This window comes from Cherax quadricarinatus, chromosome 41, assembly GCF_038502225.1.
Source record: "Cherax quadricarinatus isolate ZL_2023a chromosome 41, ASM3850222v1, whole genome shotgun sequence".
Taxonomy (NCBI): Eukaryota; Metazoa; Arthropoda; class Malacostraca; order Decapoda; family Parastacidae; genus Cherax; species Cherax quadricarinatus.
The window spans coordinates 19919842-19939273 of record NC_091332.1 but is presented as its reverse complement, the minus strand read 5'-3'; the positions used below and the strand labels follow the sequence as shown (position 1 = coordinate 19939273).

At 38.4% G+C, this 19432-nt stretch overlaps 1 protein-coding gene across 2 annotated transcripts in view; it reads left to right on the top strand.

Moving 5' to 3' along the window:
* The window catches only part of LOC128695982 (cytochrome P450 4c3-like), a 106731-nt gene that overhangs the window by 27075 nt on the left and 60224 nt on the right, over nt 1-19432 (top strand). The window contains exon 3 of one of the 2 annotated variants that reach the window (XM_070093054.1): nt 17544-17659. The exons of the other annotated variant lie outside the window; for it this stretch is intronic. Coding sequence (XP_069949155.1) covers nt 17544-17659 — 116 coding nt within the window. The remainder of the gene's footprint in view (nt 1-17543; nt 17660-19432) is intronic. 2 annotated transcript variants of the gene reach the window in all.

The window sequence follows — 19432 nt, the reverse complement described above, 5'->3', positions numbered from 1 at the left end:
TCCCAGACCGTTCTTGATTGGCTGTAAGTCTACGTATTAGCATCGCCCACTCTCATATGATGCCAAATCGTCAATTATTATACTGAAAATGAAAGTGAAATGTTGGTTTCTCTGTAAAGATTACAATGTGGGATTTACATATTATAGAATATTAATTGTAATTTGTGGTTTGCACATTATGAAATATGAATTACAAAGAAGGCCACTAGCATGCCTAGGCATTTTGGGCAAACTAGTACTAATTCTTACTCTACATTGAAACAGGTTATGGAGCATACTGATATTGAAATTAGGTAATTGTAGTGATTAAATAGATTTACAATAGTGAGGTAGTTCAAAACATTTAGGAATACAGTGGTTCCCCGAGTTTTGTACAGCTCCCAACTCGAACAATTACATAAGTGTATTGTTGGAATTTTTAAGGTTACCTATATGAACTTTGTCATTAGGAGGTGACAACCATTTGTTGTTTACAGTAGTTACTCCATGGAGGTGTGTGGGAAACTTGAGTTACTCCTGGCTGCTTTGAGTTACTGTCTCCGATGCCACACATACGTACGGCAATACAAATTAGTTGTGGACTGCATGCATAAACTGGACCGATGAGACCACCACTTACTCAGTTTTATTGGTGGTCACTGGAGATCTTTGTAGTGCCCACAGTACCTGTCCTATTATAACACCTAACTGGCTAGTTATGAGTCTGATATAATAAGAACCTTTACTTAACTGAGGGTGAGGAGGCAACATTCCTTGTCTTTATTTCCTCCTCTGATTTAGATATCGTGCCAAATCGATGCGGTTCTTCTTCCAGCAGGACTGTGATATCATTTGGGTTGTCCTGATTTGGGAGACAAGACTCCGTAAAAACTCCGAGGTCCTCGGAACAGGGCCGTGAGTTCAACATATGCTCACTTGGGGAATGGCGACTCATTTCACTTCACACATTCCCTTAACTTAGTGTTATTATCACCAATTGCTCCACAATTCACAAGACTACTTAATGTCCCATTAATTTACACACATTTAGGGGTTGATCCATTAAGATCTGAGCCCGATGAGCGATGATTAACTGACGGGTATTTTCCCCAATGAACTCGCCCGTCATGGCATCGTTGCGTCGTTCACTATTTTCCATTATCACCTTATTATGGTGGTTTCAACAATGTAATGTCCCGTATTTCACACTGAGAGCAGTTACAACACTTCCTGTTATGAAGTGAGACCACTAAACACATTTCAGCTGATGGAACCGCCATGTGGAGAAATTTTCTCCAGGAGGGGGGTATCAGCCCCCTTCAGCCCCTTTCAGCCCTGAGGGGCCAAGCCCTCTTAGAAGGAGCAAATATCTTGCTTACTGCTACAGCGAGTAATTGATTGCAGTACGAGTATGCGACGTGGTCAAGCGACCGCCGTTCCTTGCAGTCCAGTGTTGCAGAATGTATTTTAATAAGAGACAGTACATCTCTTACCTTAGCAGGACAATTAAGGAAAATCCTGCTCCCACTTTATTACCATAGTAAAGATAGTGGACATTGTTGTCTATGCTTAAGACAGCAAGAATCAAACATTCTGCTTTGCTTCATCGAGGAAGTGGCAAAGAAGCAAAAGTACTAGGTCAGCTTTTCCTTTGTGCTAGGGAAGTGACGGTGTGGGGCATTGTGGCGTCTTCAGATTACTTTTGACTCTACTGAGAGTGACACTGATGCCAGGATAACCAACAAAGAATGATCTGTGCGTTAATGTGAACAAAGTGTCTCATAAAACACAATAAACACTTAAGAGAAGTGTGATCAGCTTCTTTAGTGATAAGAATGGGAACAATAAAGACAAATCTTGTGGAACATAGTGTACCAGTGTGCGTATTCCTAGACTATGGAAGACGTGGACATCCAAGGACATTTCAGCTTCTATCAAGTCACCGATACCTGTCGAAGGTGTGAAGAACACCATAACTCAAGCTACAAGAGCAAGGTAGGATACGAATTTCTTGTAGTATGGGGGACTGCGCAGTTCTTGAGTCGCAAGGAGTTTGTAATCAACCTATAGTCGGCAGTTAGGTGCGGACTTTTGAGTCCACACAAGTAAGTTTGTCAGCCATCATTGAATGAAATATGCTGACATAACACCCCCTAGGGGTAATTTATAATCTTACAAATTATAACTCATTACAGCCCGTTGAGAGATGATCATGACAACAATTCAAGACCTCGTCTGCAGGGGCGGCTGTGTAGACGATTTGCTGTCTTTTATCAGCTAAGTGTTCCCTACATTTCAATTTAAAATTAAGCTTAACTGGTAATCCCATTTCTCAACATTTTGGTCGTGCTCGAACCGGATAAAGGCCACACTGTGGTCCAAATACGTTGTACTACAGTGTACAAATAAGCTACGAGCCAAGGTCCTTCGAAAAAAGCTGTAAAACTAGTGTTTTACAATGTAAATCAGTATATATGAGTCCCTCCAGACTCAATCACAGAGAATGGGCAGCCAAAAGAAAACGGGCGCTCACCCAGCATTCACCCAAAGAAAACGGGAGCTGGGTGAGTCACCCAACAAGAAAACGGTGGATGGCACCCTGCATCCACTGCTCCAATCTCGAAAATCGCTGACTACGACAGCAACAACCCAACTGATGTTCAGTTTGTCTGAGTGTATATACACATAGTGTTTATAATGTTTATAAACAGAAATTAAGAGACGAGATTGTGTTAAAGTTTGTTTCTTATAGATATACCTGTTATATTAAAGGAACTTATATATAAATTTAAGCTTTCATAAATTCATATTAACAGTGACATTTATATATGTGTAAGTAATATTCACATGTGATTTACAGTTATACAGTGACATTTATAGTGTATAGTGAATGAAGTGTATAACATCGTTATTTACGATTAATCATCGTTGTCAGGCTGACACAGCAAACTCAAGCCATAAACACCAGCCATATGTACTCTGTACCCTTTATGGTCATTGACCCTGAGGTTAAGCTTAGTAGGTCAGTAGTGTCTGACTGATTATTGCTGACTTAAGCATAACAAAATCTCAGCTGTTCATAGCAGTACAGTGTTTTTAAACACTCTGAGTGTGGTGCTAGAATTTTCAGTATACCATTAAAATGGCTTGTTTGAAAACTCAGTTTCAGTCTTTACAGACTAAGATTACTCAATTAGAAAATCTGATTTCAGTCTGTATAGGATTAACTCAAGATACAAACATAGATTTTGATGATCTTGAGGTCAAATTTGAATTACTTACACAACGTCTGGAAATAATTAATTCAGACTATACACATTATGAAAATAAATTTCTTGAACCAGACCCATCTGAGGATGAAATTAAAAATGTTTTGGATACATTTAGTAATCAACAATTAAGGTGGACAGGAGTACAGGCTATCTGCCACAAAACTCTGTCACAGAGACCTACTGTAACTAGTGGTCAAACACCTGTTACACCTGTAACAACAACAAGTGTACCATTACCAAGCTTACCTACCTTGTCATTACCTATTTTCCAAGGTCATAATTATGAAGAATTCATTTGTGGTTTTCAATCCATAGTAAATTCACGAACTGACATAGATGAGATTGCTAAGTTCAATTACCTTAAATGTCTTGTGAAGGGAGAACCCTATGAACTGATTAAGTCATTTCCGGTGGTTAAAGGTAATTATCAAATAGCCTTACGTGTCTTAGCAGACAATTACTTTGATGCTGACAAGACTAGAGTTAGACATGCAGTCTTAATATCAAGCTTGAAGCCACCCAAACATTGTTTTTCAGACTTACAGGCATTTAGAATCACATTAGACAATAGTCTCAGATCTCTAAGACAATGTGATTGGTTTATCAGTGGTATTGTACAAGATAAGTTGTCACCACAAACTATTGAACGATTAAATATTATGTTCAATAAACGCTATTTCACTTGTGAAGAAATTAGCAATGGTTTACAAACATTGTCTAAACCAATATTATTTCATAGTGACCATCTGTCCATTTAACTTTGTTTACCATTACTTAATTTTAGTCCCTTATATATTTTCTCCTTTATTTTAGCTTTATATAACTACCCTAGCTTATACATTCACAATTGTTAAAATAATCAAGGTGCTATTCTCAGGTGCTAAAGTAGAACAAGTTCACAATTTTGCATTATATTCCAAAGCTCATTTATTTTATAGTACTACCTACTATCATATTCCCAAGCTCCATTATTTGATCATCACTTTATTTGTACTAGTCCCTTTTATATTGTCTCCTTTATTTTAGCTTAAAAAAAAAAAAAAAAAAAAAAAAAAAAACTACCTTAGCTCATTATTTTACATTTGTTAAATAATTCAGGTGCTATTTTTTAGCTTAAGACTATTTACTTTGTTTTATACTTAATTCTAACTATAGATTCACTACAAATCTTATGATTACAAGCATTGATCCAGATACCAACCTCTTATTTAATGACTTAAATGAATCAAACAGTTACTGTAATTACTACACTGCAGAACAATCAAAGGCACTTCTCAGTGCCAACAACAACATAACTATCTTTAACTACAATATCAGATCTTTAAGCAAGCATTACGATGACCTCATAGCATTACTAAATTCCTTACATGCCAATATGTCCATCATTACACTAACTGAAACCTGGCTAAAGCCTGATACTACAGATGTCTATACCATTCCTGGTTACACAGCCATACACAACTGTAGGCCAGACCAACAAGGGGGTGGCACAGCCATATACTACTCAGACCAACTAGAATGTATCACTAATACTTGCACAAGAGATGAACATGGGGAATATATAATAGCCAAATTCAAATCCAAATACCTACGAAAACCTCTCACATTGATAAACATCTACAGAGTTCCACAGTCAAACATTAGCCAATTTAGTCAAAACCTAGGAAGTATGATAACTGATGCACGCATGAACAAAGATCACTTACTACTCTCAGGTGACTTCAATATAAATCTCCTGCAAGACCAGGACCCACACGTTACTGAATTCACAAACACAATGAGTAACTGTATGTTGCTACCAACAGTAACAAAACCTACAAGAGTTACAGAGACTAGTGTTTCCCTACTTGACCACATCTGGACCAACACCATATCCCCTTTAAAATCAGGCATAATTACAGATAATACCACAGACCACTACCCTACTTTCCTCATAACAACTCTTGGTAAATTACCCCAAGACACTACTAAAGTCACCTTCAGACTTCACAATGAGGCAGCCATTAATAACTTCACAACAGCATTAGCAAACATTGATTGGCACACTGAGCTAGAAATCAATACAGATATTGACGAATGTATTAATAATTTTCTAAAAAAGACTCAATACCTCTATAACAAGCACTGCCCTAAAAAAACTAAGCAGATGACAGCTAAGAGACTGAACAGTCCCTGGCTAACACCCAGCATTCTCAAATCCATAAATACAAAACACCAATATGAAAAACAGTACAGAATGGGTCACATAACCAGAGACCAAACAAAACGTTACTCGTCAATCCTAACCAGCCTGATAAGAAGGGCAAAAAAATTGTATTATGAGAACAGATTATCCAACTTACGAGGTGATATAAAAAAGACCTGGAAAACCCTATCAGAAATTCTGGGAACAAAAAAGATATCACGAAATAGCGAAATAAAATTAGCAAAATCAGATGAACCCCAACTCCCACCAACAGAAACAGCAAACAGACTCAATGATTTCTTCTCCACTATAGGACAAAACCTTGCCAATAAAATCCCAAGCTCAGATACCCCACCAAATGACTACCTCACCGGCAACTACCCGAACACACTGTTCCTAGCTCCGACTAACCCATACGAAGTCTCCCTTATTATCAACGCACTAAAAAACAAGGCAGGAGATTTAAATACCTTACCACCCTTTATATACAAAAAAGTGTCACAAGTGCTATCACCAATCATTGCAACACTCTTTAACAAATCCATTGAATCCTCCACCTTCCCTACAGTACTCAAAATAGCAAGGGTCACCCCGATCCACAAAGGAGGAGACCAAACAGAGTTGAATAACTATAGGCCAATATCCAACTTACACCCTCTCTCAAAAATCTTCGAAAAATTAATTCATAAACGAATCTACTCCTACCTTATCTCCCAAAACATACTCAACCCCTGCCAATTTGGATTCAGGCCTAATAAAAATACTAATGATGCTATTATACACATGCTAGAACATATATACACTGCAATAGAGAAAAAAGAAGTCCCACTGGGGATCTTCATTGACTTACGTAAAGCTTTTGATACAGTTGACCATGACTTGCTCCACGTAAAATTATCACACTATGGTATAAGAGGGCACTCCCTCAACTACCTCAAGTCATACCTCAGCAACAGAAGCCAATATGTGTACGCAAATGGGGCAAACTCTTCTGCACAACCAATTACAGTTGGTGTCCCACAGGGAAGTGTCCTTGGCCCTCTTCTCTTTCTCCTATACATAAATGACCTACCAAATGCTTCTCAATTACTCAAACCCACACTATTTGCTGATGACACAACATACGTCTTCTCCCACCCGAGCCCAGTCACGCTAGCCAATACTGTAAATACCGAATTACAGAAAATATCTACCTGGATGAGTACTAACAAACTTACACTAAACATTGACAAAACCTACTTCATTCAGTTTGGTAACAGAGCTACAGATGTCCCTCTTAACATAATGATAAACGGATCACCTATCACAAAGCTAACAGAGGGAAAATTCTTAGGAATCCACCTTGATAATAGACTCAAATTTCATACACATATACAACAAATTTCTAAGAAAATTTCCAAGACTGTAGGCATACTATCGAAGATACGGTACTATGCTCCACAGTCAGCCCTCCTGGCCCTATATCACTCTCTTATTTACCCCTATCTCACCTATGGAATTTGTGCATGGGGCTCAACAACAAGTAACCATCTCAGACCACTAATTACCCAACAAAAGGCTGCAGTTAGAATGATAACAAATTCTCACTACGGGCAGCACACTCCACCAATATTCAATACACTCAACCTACTCACCATACAAAACATCCATACTTATTACTGCACCTATTACATACATAGAACACTCAACTCTGATATTAACCCTCCCCTCAAACATCTCCTTGCCAACCTCAACAGAACACATGACCATAACACAAGGCACAGATCACTCTTTGATATTCCTCGTGTCCATCTCACGCTATGCAAAAACTCAATGCACATAAAAGGCCCTAAAATCTGGAATTCATTACCTGTAAATATAAAAGAAACACTACCTGTTTATAAATTCAAGTCTCTTCTCAAAGATCACTTACTCACCCAAAACCAAATAAATACTGAATAACTGAACCTTATAAATTGTATATCTTAAATGTTTCTCACAATTATATCACATAAATGTTAAACCTAAAACCCAATCTAACTTTATTATTTTTTAAATTCACTACCTAACAGAATACTCCATTCTACTGAATTTACAACAATGCATGCAACCATATGACCTGTCTTTGTAATACTCACTTGTGCTTTATAGTAATCAGTTTACATTAATGTTTTTCACTGATTTCATCATTGCTTAGTTAATCTTAAGTTAATTTTAAGCCAGCCCGTAATGCTATGCATAGTATAAGTGGCTTTGGCATGCTGCTCTTATCTGTATTTTTTTTTTTTTTGTACCTCTGTAAGTGTGCTCAAATTATAAATAAATAAATAAATAAATAAATAAATAAATGCATGCAAGCAAGGAGACAAGATGAAAAATCCACAAATCCCGTGGATAACAAACCTTCAACTCAGTATAAAAAGAGTATACCTACTCCCACTAAAACACAGAATGGGAAATCCCATATAGGCATTTATCAAGCTGTGAATACGTCAGACAGTAAACAAACTGTCGCACATAAACGTACTCCAAAATGTGTGCTTTGTGATGGAACACACTGGGCACAGTATTGTAGTCAATACACATCAATGGAGGCAAGTAAACAACGTGTTCATCAGCTGAAAAGGTGCATCAAGTGTTTAGGTGAACAGAAGGGAGGTAAATGCTCACTGAAGAAGTGTTTTAAATGCAGCATTATGCCCAAATACTTTTGCCGAACAGCAGCAGACTTCCACAGAATCAGGAAGTCAACAAGCAACAGCATTAAATGTGAGAGATAAGTTTAAAGCAACTGCTCTCCCGATAGCTCGAGTTGAGTTATCTAATAAATTACACAAAACCAATGTGCTAACACTATTTGATCAAGGCTCGCAAAGGTCCTTCATAAGAAGAACAGTGTTGCAGAAACTGAATAAACAACCCTATGCCAAAATACAGTTAGATATAGCTGGTTTTTTCCACAATACTGGTAAACAGACATATGACCTAGCCAAAATCACTGTTGGTCTAGGAAACAGGAAAAAGACAGTAGAAACTGTGGTAGTAGATGATTTGCCTAAGTCTGTGCAGATCCAGGGATTAAAAGAAACAGTTGCAGCACTGAAAGCAGCTAAGGTCAAGTTAGCCTGTCCTGACATACAGACGGACACTATTAGTCCAATTGATTTAATCATTGGAAGTGATTATTATCACTGTTTTGTGCAAAATATAGTAAGTAAACATGATGTTCACTTGCTGAAAACAGCAGGAGGCCACATGATATGTGGTCCCATTCCCTCTCAAAGTGGGAAAGACGCTGATAATGATTCAGTGGAAAATGTACTAGTTACGAGAATAACCGCTGATCATGTACCACAGCAAAAAGTATCATTACTGGAAGAAATGAATGAACCAGTTGATAAGTTGTGGGATTTAGACGCGATAGGTAATGATGTAAATAAACCAAGCCCACAAGAGTCTCAGACTTATAACCAATATTTGGACACTGTCAAATATGATGATGGAGAGTATTGGGTTAGGTTACAATGGAAATTAAATCCACCACATCTGCCTATCAATTATCGCATGGCTTTCGGACAAATGAAAGCACAAATACATGAGCTCAGGAAGAATCCAGAGCTACTGACTGTTTATGATAATATCATACAAGAACAGTTGGACAATAAATTCGTTGAGGAAGTAGTCGAAGATAAGTTGAAGACAGAAGCTCATTATCTCCCGCACCTTGGAGTCAGAAAAGATTCTGAAACCACTCCACTACGTGTTGCATACAATTGCAGCGCACGTGCAAATAAAGATGTAGCAAGCCTTAATGACTGTCTGATGACCGGACCCTCACTAACTGAGAAGCTTGGAGACGTGCTTATGAAATTTCGCACAAACCCATATGCCTACATGGCTGATATTTCCAAAGCTTTCTTAAGAGTAGGACTACAAGAAATAGAGATTATACTCGATTCTTGTGGCCTGAAAATCCACATGATCCTCAAAGTCCTGTGAAAACTTATCGTTTTAAATCAGTATTATTTGGTGAAACATCCTCTCCATTCTTACTAGAAGCTACTCTAAATACACATTTGAAGAAATCTGAAAGTCCCCTCAAAGAAATCTTAAAGAAAAGTTTCTATGTGGACAATCTTCAAGGTAGTGTGAATAAAGAGGAGGATTTGAAATCCTTATACAGAGAAGCTAACAAGGAGATGAAAGAAGCAAATATGCCTCTAAGGATGTGGAATACAAATTCAAAGCAATTAAGGGAACTTATCAAGGAAGATTTCCCTGAAGCTGAAATTCCTGATTGCAACAATATGCTGGGACTTAATTGGAACACACAGGAAGATACTTTGAGTCTCAAAAAGATAAACAATAAATCATGCAGTACACTCACTAAACGTAGTTTACTGTCAGAGGTATCACAATGTTTTGATCCTCTAGTACTCGTCTCACCAATTACCATAAAGGGTAAAATACTTATGCAAGATGCATGGAAACTCAAAATTGGATGGGATGAGAACTTGCCTCTAGAAATGAGTCAAGCATGGGATGAAATATCCAAGGAGTTTAAACAACTTCTTCAAATTAAATTTCCCAGACAAATAGGTCAAGAGGGAAACAATTACACATTACATGTGTTCTGTGATGCGTCAACCAGAGGTTATGGCGCTGTAGCTTACATGAGTAATGCTGAAGGAAGTACATTAATTACTTCAAAGGCCAGGGTAGCACCCTTGAAGGTCAGAACAGTACCACAATTGGAACTGACAGCACTCTATATAGGTACAAAATTAGCTGTCTATCTCAACAAAGTACTTGATCATCTCACTATTGAGAAAACCGTGATCTGGAGTGATAATGAAGCAGTTCTCCAGTGGTTAAGAAATAATGAGAGTAAGTTGGTGTATGGACAGAACAGAGTAGCAGAAATAAAAGAGATGCAGAGAGATTATCTCTTTCTCCACGTCTCTACCCAAGAGAATCCAGCTGACATGTTGTCACGTGGTGTCCCACTCAAGAAATTTGTGGATAATAAATTATGGCTCCACGGACCGAACTGGCTCTCTAATGAAAATAGCTGGCCTCAGCAAAAAGCTCACATTATGCCAGAAGAAACAGTCTGCTTGAACACAGTAGAAATAAGTTGTGTAAATACTGCACACACAATAGAAATAGTCATTGATGGATCTAAATACTCATCTTTGGGTAAACTCTTAAGAGTTACAGCTCTTGTCTTTAAATACATTAAAGGAGTAAAACCTGATTATGAATATCTTGAACCCATTAAATACTGGGTGAAACTAATACAGAAAGTTGTTTTCTCTACAGAATATAAATTTCTGGAAACACAAGATAAATCCCCAAAGAAACCTGTCATGATTAATTCTTTAGGACTTTATCTCGACTCAGAAAGGATTATAAGATGTCGAGGAAGAATTCATAATTCTTCACTACCTAAAGAAGCCATACATCCAATATTGATCCCCAAGAATCATTGGCTAACAAAACTGATTGTGCAAAACGCCCACAATAACGTGTTACATGTTGGGGTAGCTGACACACATTGTCAAATACGACAATCTTACTGGATACCTCAAGGTCGACAAAGTGTGAAAAAACAAATAAGGGACTGTATTACTTGTCGTCACTACGATATGCGAGTATGTCAGTATCTAGGTCCACCTCCATATCCCTCTGAAAGAGTTTGTCATATCACTCCATTTGAGGTGACAGGTGTAGATTACACTGGACCAATAATTTTCACCAAAACAGTTGACAAAGTTCCCATCAAGGTGTACATCTGTTTGTTCACTTGTGCTACAACTAGAGCAATACATCTAGAAGTAGCCACTGACATGTCTGCTGAAACCTTTATCAAATTATTCAGACGGTTTGCAGCCAGAAGGGCATGTCCTAGACTGATGATTTCAGACAATGCAACGAACTTTGTTGCTGGTGCTGCTTATATAAGCAAGATCTATGATCAACCAGAAGTACAACAGATGCTGAATCAACGCAGTTGTCGTTGGAGATACATTCCTCCTAAATCTCCATGGCACGGCGGATTTTATGAAAGAATGATCGGCATTGTAAAACGTTGTTTAAGGAAGACTCTTCATCGTCAAAGAATCGACTTAGAAGAATTCCGTACAGTTGTGACTGAAATAGAAAATAGAGTCAACAACAGACCTCTAACTTATGTTACCGATGATCTGGACAATTTAGAAGTGTTAAGTCCATCTCATTTACTCCATGGCAGAAGGCTCGAACCTGTTCCTCCCATGAATGATAAAGAAATCATAGAGGATCCTAATTATTTCGAACCTGAGCAACTCAGACGTAAATTCAAACACCTTAATAAAGTGATTGAACGTTGGGAGAAAATTTGGCGAGAAGACTATCTCACCTCATTGAGAGAACACTTCTATGGAGCTGGTGTTCCTGAAAATCATAAGTCCTTAAGACCTGGTGACATAGTGATTATTAACAATGATGGTCCGAGGTCCCTATGGCCACTTGGAAAAATTGTGACCATCTATCCTGATGCATATGGAATCATCAGGACAGTTGATGTTTTGAGCAAAGGTGTAGTGAATAAGCGGACAATAAATAAGCTAGTGCCATTAGAATTACACAGTGTTGAAAATAAAATAAGTGATTCTCCAGAAACCGCAGGGACTAAAGCTTTTCAGAAAAGACAAGCAGCAGTGGTGGCGAGTGAGAAAATCAAATTAATGTTAAGTGATGAATAGTTCACCTGCAGCGAACCTCCGCCGCCCCCAAGTGTGGAAAAATTTTCTCCAGGAGGGGGGTATCAGCCCCCTTCAGCCCCTTTCAGCCCCTTTCAGCCCTGAGGGGCCCAGCCCTCTCAGAAGGAGCAAATATATTGTTTACTGCTACAGCGAGTAATTGATTGCAGTACGAGTATGCGATGTGGTCAAGCGACCGCCACTCCTTGCAGTCCAGTGTTGCAGAATGTATTTTAATAAGAGACAGTACATCTCTTACTTTAGCAGGACAATTAAGGAAAATCCTGCTCCCACTTTAATACCATAGTAAAGATAGTGGACATTGTTGTCTATGCTTAAGACAGCAAGAATCAAACATTCTGCTTTGCTTCATCGAGGAAGTGGCAAGGAAGCAAAAGTACTAGTTCAGCTTTTCCTTTGTGCTAGGGCAGTGATGGCGTGGGGCATTGTGGCGTCTTCAGATTACTTTTGACTCTACTGAGAGTGACACTGATGCCAGGATAACCAACAAAGAATGATCTGTGCATTAGTGTGAACAAAGTGTCTCATAAAACACAATAAACACTTAGGAGAAGTGTGATCAGCTTCTTTAGTGATAAGATTGTGAACAATAAAGACAAATCTTGTGGAACATAGTGTACCAGTGAGCGTATTCCTAGACTATGGAAGACGTGGACATCCAAGGACACTTCAGCTTCTATCAAGTCACCAATACCTGTCGAAGGTGTGAAGAACACCATAGCTCACGCTACAAGAGGTTACGAATTTCTTGTAGTACAGGGGACTACACAGTTCTTGAGTCGCAAGGAGTTTGTAATCAACCTATAGTCGGCAGTTAGGTGCGGACTTTTGAGTCCACACAAGTAAGTTTGTCAGCCATCATTGAATGAAATATGCTGACATAACACCCCCTAGGGGTAATTTATAATCTTACAAATTAAAACTCATTACAGCCCGTTGAGAGATGATCATGACAACAATTCAAGACCTCGTCTGCAGGGGCGGCTGTGTAGACGATTTGCTGTCTTTTATCAGCTAAGTGTTCCCTATATTTAAATTTAAAATTAAGCTTAACTGGTAATCCCATTTCTCAAAACGCCAATTTCCTGGTTCCATAGTTTACTCGGACACCCACATTAGGCCTATACCCCTGCGACTGCCTCATGCCCAGGCCTCCCCAGCACATGTGCAGAACTTCTCTGTTAGTTCTCTTTCACTTTCAAATATATTTTAGACCATCAGTAATGCATTAATCATATACATTTACATTATAAAAATTATACAGTATAACTTTGGGAAAATTACACAATATTTTCCACATGTAATTGTACATGGTTTTGTAAATGTATTTTTGGGGTCTGAAACGGACTAATCTAATTTACATTATTCCTTATGGGAACAAATTCGTTCGGTAACGGCACTTGAACAGCCTTCTGGAACAAATTATGGCTGAAACTCAGGATACCACTATATTACAATTTGTAAATTTAGCAATGAGAATGGGTTTGTCTTGGCATGATACACAGTTTCTATTACAGCTCCTATACTGGAGTATCTCAAGTAAACTTATGATTAGCTTAAGATTTATTAGGCAATAACTTTATTCGGAATTTTATGTTTACAGTCATTTGGGTGAGTGTAAATCTAAATCAGAGGGAATCGCAGATATCGAGAGCAAGTCTATTTTGTTTTGGATGTGTGCAGGATATGAGTAACAGTATAGGTGGTTTTCATGTAGTTAGCTGATGATGGGGTGTGTTAAAGAGATAAGATGTTTTTTGAAGGTAGTTTTGAAAATGGTGGAGTTTTCAGGCAGGGAGTTCCAGATTTTAGGCCCTTTTATGTACATTCAACTTTTGTATAGATTTAGCTGGACACGGGAATGTCATAGAGATTTTTGTGTCTGGTAATGTGCCTATGGGACCTGTCACAACTATCAAGAAAGCGTTTTAGTTCAGGGTTAATATTGGAATTTATGGTTCTGTAAATGTAGGTTGCACAAACGTAAGTGTGAATGTTCTGTACAGTGAGTAAGTTTAGGTCTTTGAAGAGTTAGGGGATGGTTTGCCTAGTATTGGATTGTGTGATAATTCTTCCTGCGACTTTTTTGTTAGGTTATTATTGGCTTTAGGTAGGTTGCTGCTGTTGATCCCCAAGCACAAATGACATATGTAAAGTAGGGATAGATGAGTGAATAGTATAATGTGAGTAGGGCTGACTGTCATACGTAGTAACATATCTTAGAGAGGATCCCACCCATTTTGGATACTTTTTTTGTTATGTGTTGGATATGGGTGCTGAATTTCAGGTCGCTGTCAAGGTTTGGACCCAGGAATTTGCCCTCATTATGTTAAGAAATAAGAGTGTTGTCAATCTTAATGTTCAGTTGTGCAACACCTGCTCTGTTACCAAACATAATATAGGTTTTGTCAGTGTTAAATGTAAGTTTATTGGCAGTCATTGAGGTTGATATTTTTACTAGTTCTTTGTTAACAATAGTGTTAAGTGAGGCAAGATTAGGGTGGGAAATGACGTAAGTTGTATCGTCAGCAAAGAGAATTGGATTCAAGTGTTGTGATACGTTGGGAAGATCATTGATGTATAAGAGGAAGAGCAGGGGACCAAGGACACTTCCCTGTGGCACTCCTGTATCAAGGGGTCGTGTTGATGAGGTTGTGTCCTTAATGGAGACGTATTGATACCGGTTAGTAAGGTAGGATTTGAAATATATAAGTGCATGGCCTCTTATACCATAATGGTCAAGTTTGTGGAGTAGGATGCCGTGGTCTACTGTGTCAAAAGCTTTCCTTAGGTCAATAAAGAAACGTAATAGCAAAAAAAAAAAAAAAAAAATCCTAAAAATACACGGGCTGAGAGTAGGTGTGCTACGCACGTCACCGTCATCATACGTGATATAAATTACTATAATTCCTTGTATGAATGTCCTATAACATTGATTCTTGTACTAATGTGTTACCAGTGAGTTAAGCTATTTTTTCTATATATTTTTTTTTTGGCTCGTGTGTGGAGATGGTCATACCACTCCTTTCTCCATCCAACATTATTGCCACCTCTTCCTTAGGTCTAACTCTCTCAGATATTCTTGACTTAATCCCATTTATTTTTCCCCACTGAAACTTCACTGAAGAGAAACTGGATGTCCTAGCTTAGAGCTAGGACATCCAGTTTCTCTTCATTTATAACTCTGACAGTCATTTCTTTCTTATCATCTGCACTACATCCAAGCACATTCAGACAATCCATTTGTATAAAGTTTTTCTTCTCTTTTTAGCAATTTATGCAGAAGGGTTTACTAGCCCATTGTTCCCGACATTTTAGTCGCCTCCTACGACACGCATGGCTTATGGAGTAAAGATTCCTTTCCTCTTTCCAATGGAGATAAAAGGAAATAAAAAGAACAAAAACTATTAAGAAAAAATAAAAAAAAAATCAGGTCGGTCTGTATATATATATGCGTGTTCATGTAGATGTAGTGAGTCAAAGTGTAAGTAGGAGTACAGAGACGCACCTGTTTTCCTGCTTGTTTATGAGACATAAAGACAAAAGACACCGGCATTCCTGCCATTGTGTCAGTCAAACAACTGCAGGTTTCCATATCACCCGTATTTTGCAGGACGGTAGTACCTACCTGGGTGGTTGCTGTCTACCAACCTACCACAGGACGGTAGTACCTCCCTGGGTGGTTGCTGTCTACCAACCTACCACAGGACGGTAGTACCTCCCTGGGTGGTTGTTGTCTACCAACCTACCACAGGACGGTTGTACCTCCCTGGGTGGTTGTTGTCTACCAACCTACCACAGGACGGTAGTACCTCCCTGGGTGGTTGCTGTCTACCAATCTACCACAGGACGGTAGTACCTCCCTGGGTGGTTGTTGTCTACCAACCTACCACAGGACGGTAGTACCTCCCTGGGTGGTTGTTGTCTACCAACCTACCACAGGACGGTTGTACCTCCCTGGGTGGTTGTTGTCTACCAACCTACCACAGGACGGTAGTACCTCCCTGGGTGGTTGCTGTCTACCAATCTACCACAGGACGGTAGTACCTCCCTGGGTGGTTGTTGTCTACCAACCTACCACAGGACGGTAGTACCTCCCTGGGTGGTTGCTGTCTACTAACCTACCACAAGACGGTAGTACCTTCCTCGGTGTCTGATGTCTACCAACCTACCACAGGACGGTAGTACCTCCCTGAGTGGTTGCTGTTTACCAACCTACCACAGGACGGTAGTACCTCCCTGGGTGGTTGCTGTCTACCAACCTATCACAGGACGGTAGTACCTCCCTCTGTGGTTGTTGTCTACCAACCTACCACAGGACGGTAGTACCTCCCTGAGTGGTTGCTGTCTACCAACCTACCACAGGACGGTAGTACCTCCCTGAGTGGTTGCTGTCTACCAACCTACCACAGGACGGTAGTACCTCCCTGGGTGTCTGCTGTCTACGAACCTACCACAGGACGGTAGTACCTCCCTCGGTGCTTGCTGTCTACTAACCTTCTACCTGAGTAGTAGGCTGGTAGAATATACACAAAAGTGTATATTCGTGCATGCATACAGATAAGAATACATATGCATACATATACATGGTATAAACCTTGGTACTTGTACTTGTCGATACATATACATACACATACTCATACAATAGTTATTGTACATATACACCTGTATACATTTTGGCACACCTACATATATTTTATATTTGGTGCATTAGAAACGTAAAATCTTCCTGCACTATTTATTCCTTTTGCGTTCACTGAGGAAGTGGTGAGTAGCCTTGTGATATTCAAAGATATATTTTCTAGGATAGCGCAGCGGCCGTACTATCTAATTTATTTTTATTATATGTTATTTATTATTATTATTATTATTATTATTATTATTATTATTATTATTATTATTATTATTATTATTATTGCATGCTTTATATCTTGGCTAGCATGGGCCAGTAGGTTTACCACAGAGCTCCCCTATTATTATTGTCATAATAATTTGTGTTGTGAAGGAGAAGCGCTAAACCATCTGGATTTGTAGAGTACCTAACAATGAGGGACAATCCGATTTTATTCAAGCAAAAGAAGGGCAATTCCAATTCTTTGTATTAATACCTTTTCAACAACATCAATACAGATTCTGAAGGAGCTATAGATAAGAGCTTCAATAATATAATGCTTAGAACATGAAGATATATCAATTATATTAAAAAAAGTTTTTATATGTTAAGGTTTCTTTTAAAGTTGTGACTATAAGAACGTGACTGTGTTAGTAAATATTTCATAATTTTAGTTGTGTGTGTGTTGTGGATGGTAGACTTGTAATCCTTGATTAGCTCATAAGTAAGTTTACAATGTCTGGTTGTTTCAGAAGTCTTCCAAGCAATAATTTGTTCAGCTCGTGTATGGAAACATCATACTTCCCTCGTCCGTGCCTGGGCAGGACCCTTTCCCCTAGTGCAAATGACCAACTGCAGAACTGCAGAGGTAACTAACACACTGACACAGTGTGTCTCTGCTTCCTAAACTGAGTTTATAGGCATACCATTTTACGGTAAAAACTTAACATCTTACTTATATTGACCAGTAAGGAGATGTGATTAAGCAAAAAGAGAAAAACTAACCTGTCTTTACTAATAAAGTATAGAACACGACTGAAATAATCCCCGATTACAATTCTATCCACTTGATGGTAATTATAAGTTAATCAAACCATAGATAATAATTATTTTCTGGCCAACTGCACTCTAATCATGTATTTATCTAATCAAAATTTGAAGGTACCCAAGGATTAAAAATTAATATTATCTTACATCTTTTCTAATTCTAAACTTATCCAATTTGAATCCATTATATTGTCTTCTTTCTTGGAATGAAATTCTCAGGACTTCATTTGTATCTCCTGTGTTTATGCCCATCAACCATTTATACACTTCAGTCATGTTTTCCCTCAGTCTTCATCTTACAGTAGAATGTAGTTTAAAGGATTTCAGTCTTTCCTCATATGGAAGATTTCCTGTGCAATAGATAAATTTTGTCATTTTTCTCTCAACGTTTTCTAATTTATATCCATTCTATAATATGAAGACCAGAACTGAGCTGCATAATTTAAGTGAGTAATTACTAATGGACTCCCGTTTCTTATACTTCTTGATATAAATCCCAGTAATCTGTTAGCCTCATTACGTATGGATAGGCATTGCTGACTTCCCTTCAGGTTCTTGTTTACCATAACTTCTATGTTCTTTTTGCATTCTGTATGGCCAAGCTGTATATTATTTTAGTGCTAGTCATACTAACATTACAAAGCATCAGGACTTTGCATTTGTCTACACTGAGCTACATCTGCTATTTTTTAGATCATGAACTTAGCTTGAAGTACGGTGGCATCTTGATCTAAATCAATAATCTTGCTGATTTATGTAGCGTCAGCGAATTTGCTCATTTCAGTTGTAATTCCCTCGTCAGGGTCATTAATGTACATTATGAACAACAATGGATCTAAAACTGATCCTTGTGGAATACAGTTTGTGACTGATCTCCACTCAGATTTCACCTCATTTATACAGACTCTCTGCTACCTGTTGGTTACCCATGCCTCGATCCATGACAAGACATTTCCCTCAATACCACTAGCTGCCACTTTCTTTAAAAGTCTTTTGTGTGGTACTCTATCAGGAGCTTTACTAGAGTCTAGATATATAACATCCAATTTATCATGATCAACTGCCTCAAAATCTGTACTGAAATCAGTAAATTATTCATGCATGAATGACCCCTCGTGAATCAATGCTGAGTATCTTAAATCAAATTGTGCTTCTCAAGATGGCTTCTAATTATCAGATATAATGGGCTCTAGTAATTTGCCTGCAGTTGAGGTCAGGTTTTGGACGTTAAGTTGCTTTAAAAATAGGAATTTCATTACCCATCTTCCACATATCAGCTCTTTCAGAAATACACTTTCTTTGGGAAGTGATAATCCTTCGTTGGCACTGTATAATACCAGTTACATTGAGGGCGTTCGTCCTACTTCCTGGACCAATAGTCTCATAGTGCCTATCCCAAAGCCCCAACAGCCTGATACATTTAGACCGATCTCCTTAACTAGTTGTCTTTGTAAAACTTTTGAAAGAATGATACTTAACAGATTGTACTACAGAATCAGACACCAACTTTACCCCTACCTCTATGGGTTCATGAAAGGTAAAAGTATGCAGAACTGTATTTTCACCTTTCTCACTGCACACAACTCTACTAGTT